Here is a 5,858-nt window from a genome sequence, read left to right as displayed (position 1 = left end):
CATATATAAAACAATAATTTATTATTTCTCTCATTTTACAAGACATCAAATTGTGTGGCTAACTAAGGATTTGTAATGCTGTTATTCTGCTCAATACATGTAAACCCTAAGAAAGCAAAAGCGACTACAATGTGTGTTTCAACAAACAGACATCTCAGTATCAACAATGTGAGAAACATCTTTCTTTCTTCTAAACATACGTACAGACACAATGATATCATGTTATGTTTTTCTCTGCATTATGTAACAGATGATATATATAGCTGGTGGTATCAACTTTGGTAGATCAGCACCCATAGAAAGAAATTAAAACTAAAAAAAGTGGATTTGTTAAAAAATTTTATTTTTTAATTTACAAAAGTCCTTTTGAAAAGGATTATGTGTTCTACCTTGCAGGGAAAAAGCATTGTTTCCATAAAAGCATTAAGTATTCATAACAGTCAAATACTGATAAGAGATATATAGTACAAACAAAATAATGTATAATAGTGTAAATGCTGGCTGTTTTCTGTATGGCACACGGTCTTTACACATTTCTGAAAACCTTCCAAAAAGTAAAATATCTTTTTTTCGTTTCCAAAATTATTCAAAAGAGCAAGAAATAAGGTAGAAAATGTTATTGAAAGAATCTGAAAAATGTTTCCAAAATCATCTTCATAGCCATGTCGAGTTCATGTCCAAGTCCAACCCTCATCTACAGGAGCTCCTCTTCACCGCATGGGTGGAAAATGTCTGTCCAGAAAAGGCTTTCCTTATTTCCTATTTACAAAATGTTGCCACATTGAACGAGGCAGGAATCTCTACCCTAACTGGTAGTGTTCTATGTACAGTCCAATACACTCCAGTCCGTCCTCCTCTAGCTGGCCTGACACTGGACTCAAAGCAGGACTTAGACTGTGGTCACAGACAGGAGTGAGTTATAAACCCTGGTGCCGTCTGGTGACTTGGTACCATGAGTCAGCATTTCCTGGATCGTCATCCAGTTGTCGAATATTTTCTTACTCCTCTTTTTCATCATCTTTTTGTGGCTGAGTTCGATGATGTTGGGCTCCTTTTTGTCCTCCAGGTAGGTCTGCTCCTTCAGGCTATCAACTCGGCTCTGCTTCATAAACTCTCGGCGCTGCCTCTGCTCCTTGGCCCGACTGGCGTGCTGCTTCCTCTCCTCCTTGCTCCAGTAGCGGCCCATCTTCAGCTCGCTTATGGCGTCGTCGTCTGTGGTCATGCCGCTGCGTTCCTCGTGAATGCGGAGGGCACGCTCCCTCAGCAGCTTATCCCGGATGGGGCGCTTGGTGATGTAACGCGTGCCATCGCTGCGGATCTTCACCTTCCACTCCATCTTACGATCCATGTCACTAGTTGTGATTGGGTCTCGGCACAAACTGACAAGACTCATCTGGCTCTGGGCGTACTCCACAGCCGATTTCTGCTGGATCAGCTGCATGTAGCTCTGGTAGTGCTGGGCATGGGCGGGGATGTGAGCGTGCTTGTAAGGCGAATGTGGAAAGCTCCGTCCAGACTTGCTGGACTCTCCTAGCTTCCTCTCCTTGCCCTCCGCCTGCAGGGCTCCGTCTTGATCTTTGGAGGACCCTCTGCTGTGGCTTGGGCCAGAAACTTCCTGGACGGGAGACAGGACTGGTTTGAGCAACCTACTGGTAGAGCCAGATGCCCCGGCCGGATTATCTTCTCCTCTGCGGAGTGAGTTATCTGGAGACAGCTCCAGTGTGAGAGGCGTGCTGCGGCAGCTCTCCCCAGTGTTGTAGGCACTGGAGCTGTCCTTGTCTGATTTCTCTGGCAGCTCTGTGATGTCTGAGAGCTCATGGCGACCAGCATCTATGCTAGTATTGTAGTTGCGGAAACCACTGTCGTGCAGTATCCAGGACTCACGGCACTGCTCCTTCAGTTGCTGCATCTTGTGCGCACGGACGATGTTCAGGCACTCCAGCTCGATGGTGCGCAGCTCCTCATTGAGTAGCTCCAGCTCCTTGTCCACACACTCGGGGTCTTGACCTCCTGCCCCGCCGCCCTGGCAGTACAGGCCCTGAGCTCCGCTGCTCCTCATCTGGCACTTCAGCTCCAGGAGTTCCCTGAAGCGCTCGCACTCGTCAGCCGGGATGCCCAGGAAGTCGGTGTCGGTGTAGTCAGTGGAGATGAACGACTCGCTGCTGAAGGGCAGGTCGGTGCTGCCCAGCGTGTCCTGGCTGTAGGTCAGCTTTCTGCAGCTGCCCAGCGTGTTGGAGGCCGTGGTCTGGTCGTCGCCTAGGTTTTCCTGCTCTGAGCTCTCGTCATTCCGCGTGCTCTCATCTGTGCGCCCAACCCCACTGTCCTTCTCATGGTGGTTGGACAGCAGCGTGGCTGTGTCGGTGGTGCCTCCGTCCTCCTCGAGCTTCTTCTAGAAACACAGAACACATATAGCTCAAAGACAGTGGTGCATCGAAAGCAGCTTTCAGACATGCACTGAACTTATTTGGAGGGGCTGTATGTGAGAATGCAAATGTCTGAGTCAGTCACAGCCGAAATTCTGTGAACATTCTTCTGCCACCCCCTTGTTAAAAAAAGATATGTTAACGTGAGAAAATGGTAAGAGATTTCCCAGACGATTCCCAGGTGCATTGATGCCGTTTTGTTATATTCACCAGAAACAAAACGGAACCCCCCCCCCCCCCACCCAAAAAGAATACAAATATCTCAAAATGAAGAGCCACACATGTAGAACGCACAGATGAAGATGTTAATTTGGAAAGACAAAAATATTTGAAAGCTTTTGGTGATCTGGGCCAACGGCAATATTTATACACTACGTCCTGCCTCTGACTGCTGAGCAAACCATCGCCTCGAATCTCCAGAGATTTCGGTGTTGTTGTCAATGTGTCTGACTGGAGAATCTCCTGCTGTGTTCTTTTTCTTGTTAAAAAGGAAGACTTTTTTTCCTTTTTTGACAAATGATCAGAGGAACAGGCTTCCTGCTGAGTTTATCTGCGAAATTATATCAAAATGTCACAGGCTCTATTTTGTGTAAATAAGACATTTTTTGCTAATAGCAACTGAGCAGCTGTTCTACAGATCCGCCTCTGCCAAAATAATCTCTAGATCAACATACTGATGCCTATGTAGTAATGCAGATTGATTATGCGAGTTTGCTTCCCGAAAGTGTGCTAGTGTGACAGAGAGAAAGTGAGTTTACCTGCTGAAGCATGCTTGCTGTGAACTGCATGGCCTGATGGTGCTGCTGCTCCAGCATGTCCATGTGGAGGTCATCCAGGAAGTCGTTCCTGTCATCATCCATCCAGCCCTCATCCAGCTGTGACACAGCATGAAGAAGAGGAGCCTCATTAGGTGCAAACATTCAAATGCAGAGTTGTGCTCAAACAGTGGAACAGTCCTACTCCTGTTTGTTCCCATCAAAACATACCACTCACCAGTTTTCTTCAGAAATCCAGCATGTGAGGCATGTATTGCCTTGTTATCATTAACCTTTACTGACCTCTATATATAAGTTTATGTATTTAAAGACCAAACAAAACAATTGAAATGCAAACATAAAATCTCAAATCTCTTTAATTATTAACAAAGCAAATAATTCAGAGATTAAACCCGTGATGAGATCCTAATTACCTGCAGCTCTGGTCTGGCCACTAGCAGGGAGATGTTCTGGTTCCCCTCACTGGTCAGCAGAACTACAGCATCCTCCCGGTTCTGGATCTCAATTCCATTGATCTTGATGGACACATACAGAATGATTTAAAAGCCTTTCTTTATTTAATTTTAAACCTGGCTGGTTGTGCATTCATCGGTACAGAAATAAACCATATTCACAAATCACAGTTTGCCTCAGAGAGTGCAACAAGGTGCGACATCCCTGCCATCAACCCTCCACAAGAGTGAGATAACATTATCATTGAATTATACTCTAATCGGCTTAAACTTGATAAATGCAAAAACAGTAATTAGAAATCGAAGTGGAATAGTAATTGGCAGGTTGGTCATTTAAAAAACAGGATTACAAAAATCTCACCTGGATGATTTTGTCCCCTTCTCTTATTCTGCCATCCTTTGCAGCAATGCTGTTTGGATCAATCTAGAAAACAGAGAATGAAGTGATAAGAGAACAAGATTAATCTCCATCTATCTGTCCACTCAGACCTTTTGGGGATAATAGCTTTATTTGAGCTTCACTGTTAACATCTTCATTTGGGAGTTATGGTGCATCACGTACCTCACTGATGTAGATCCCAGCCTCGTCCTCGTCATCAGTCCTGTAACAGATGGTCAGGCCAAGCTTGTCTTGAATGTTGGCTCGGTATAAATCCACCTCCTGGTGCAAATGAACAAATGGAAAAGTTCATATCCACTCGCTTCTGAAATGATTCTGTTTTCCCTTTTTCAAAATTGAGGGGATAACATTTTTGTTTCTGGACAGACTGAATATATTGACTATGTAATGGGATCACAGAGCAACAGCGACCCATCAATCACTGTAATGAATCCTTCAGCCGGACTGGAGGGAAGCCATTGTTTTTTTCTGAGGCCTGTGACAGAATGAGAGATGATGCGGCCGTCTGCAGACGGGCAGAGTCCCGTCTCTCACTTGTCAGCACCTGTAATCTCACAGATACAGAGAAAGATACGAGTAGGGCGGTTCTTTCAGGGCAGAGGACGGCCTCCAGAGGTTTAATACAAAAAACCGAGCCGTCCCAGAAGAAAAGGTAAAACTTGACATTTTGAGGAATATTTCATTTGAGTTCTTTCAGAGATTCTGATGAGGATCCACACAAGAACATGTGAAGCTACAGCCAGGAGTTAGTTAGCTCAGTGCAATGATTGATCTCAGGAGAAAACAGCAGGCACTCACTGATCAACCAAATACATTTAATCTGTACTTAAAACTAAGTGTTAGGGTTAGGGTTAGGCTTACAAAACATTGTAAGGGGCTAAAGGTCTTTCTTATTACACTGACATTTTTCAAACTAGTGATTTGGGACTGGAAAATGTTTGCAGCACTGTCCAATCAATTACATTTAACTATGTAAACAGCAAGCTGTGATATAACTAAACACAAATAACAGTTTCGGGGTAAAAATGATACATTAATATATATTCCAATTACACTATATCAAACTAAACTGCAAACATTTTGAGTGTGTTTATTTCTGATATGGAGAAATATACTTCAGCTAAATGATTCATACAGTTTAGAATGAAAGATTAATATCCAGTCATGTTAACCTAATTGACATTTTGTCATTAAATCAGATGTTAGCATGCAACATTAGATTAAATACTTAAATACAGTTTGCATCTTTATCAAACAGCATTTAGAGCGAGTGTCAAGTCAGATGTGTTGACCTTCATTCTTGTCTTTCACTCTTTACAACAAACTGACATCAGATTTGTCACTTGGCTCAGGCAGCAGCACTTTGGGGGATTGCAGTTAGATTCTACCTGGAAGTCATTGCTTTAAGCAATGACTTTGCAGAAAAGCCTCTACATAAGCTAAACTATTACTAAAATAATGATTTTTAATATGACAAACTTTAATTAATAGCTACAGATACAGATATACTATCAAATCTAATTCAGTGTTGTGTAAATTAACACTAACACTTGGTTTAGTCTGTGTTGTTCTGCTGTGCCTCTGCCATTAATCGTCCTGAACATCAACTCTTGCCTCTTCACCTCATACTTCCTGCCTGGTTATAATTAATATCGAGCAGTAGGTGGCTGGGGGTTTACTGGGAGGGGGTGTGGGGGTTGGCGGAGGTCACCGGGGGAGCACAGCAGAGGCTTGATCACGGCCTCATCATGGCCTCATCCAGGCATTGTTAGCGTGCATCATAAGATTCATCACTGCAGACCCATTA

General features: G+C 43.7%; 1 protein-coding gene across 3 annotated transcripts in view; it reads right to left on the bottom strand.

The window, feature by feature from the left end:
* Window positions 1–5,858, bottom strand: part of pdzrn3b (PDZ domain containing RING finger 3b) — a 94,541-nt gene continuing 88,683 nt past the window's right edge. For all 3 annotated transcript variants that reach the window (XM_062395037.1, XM_062395046.1, XM_062395056.1), the window contains 5 exons: window positions 4,214–4,312; window positions 4,013–4,075; window positions 3,613–3,714; window positions 3,182–3,298; window positions 1–2,389 (listed from right to left, as the gene is read on the bottom strand). In XM_062395037.1, coding sequence (XP_062251021.1) covers window positions 890–2,389; window positions 3,182–3,298; window positions 3,613–3,714; window positions 4,013–4,075; window positions 4,214–4,312 — 1,881 coding nt within the window. In that variant the 3' untranslated portion in view covers window positions 1–889. The remainder of the gene's footprint in view (window positions 2,390–3,181; window positions 3,299–3,612; window positions 3,715–4,012; window positions 4,076–4,213; window positions 4,313–5,858) is intronic.

The sequence above is a fragment of the Platichthys flesus genome, chromosome 2 (genome assembly GCF_949316205.1).
Source record: "Platichthys flesus chromosome 2, fPlaFle2.1, whole genome shotgun sequence".
Lineage (NCBI taxonomy): Eukaryota > Metazoa > Chordata > Actinopteri > Pleuronectiformes > Pleuronectidae > Platichthys > Platichthys flesus.
Note: the sequence above shows the minus strand (reverse complement) of the source record. Positions and strands in the feature narration are given on the sequence as shown.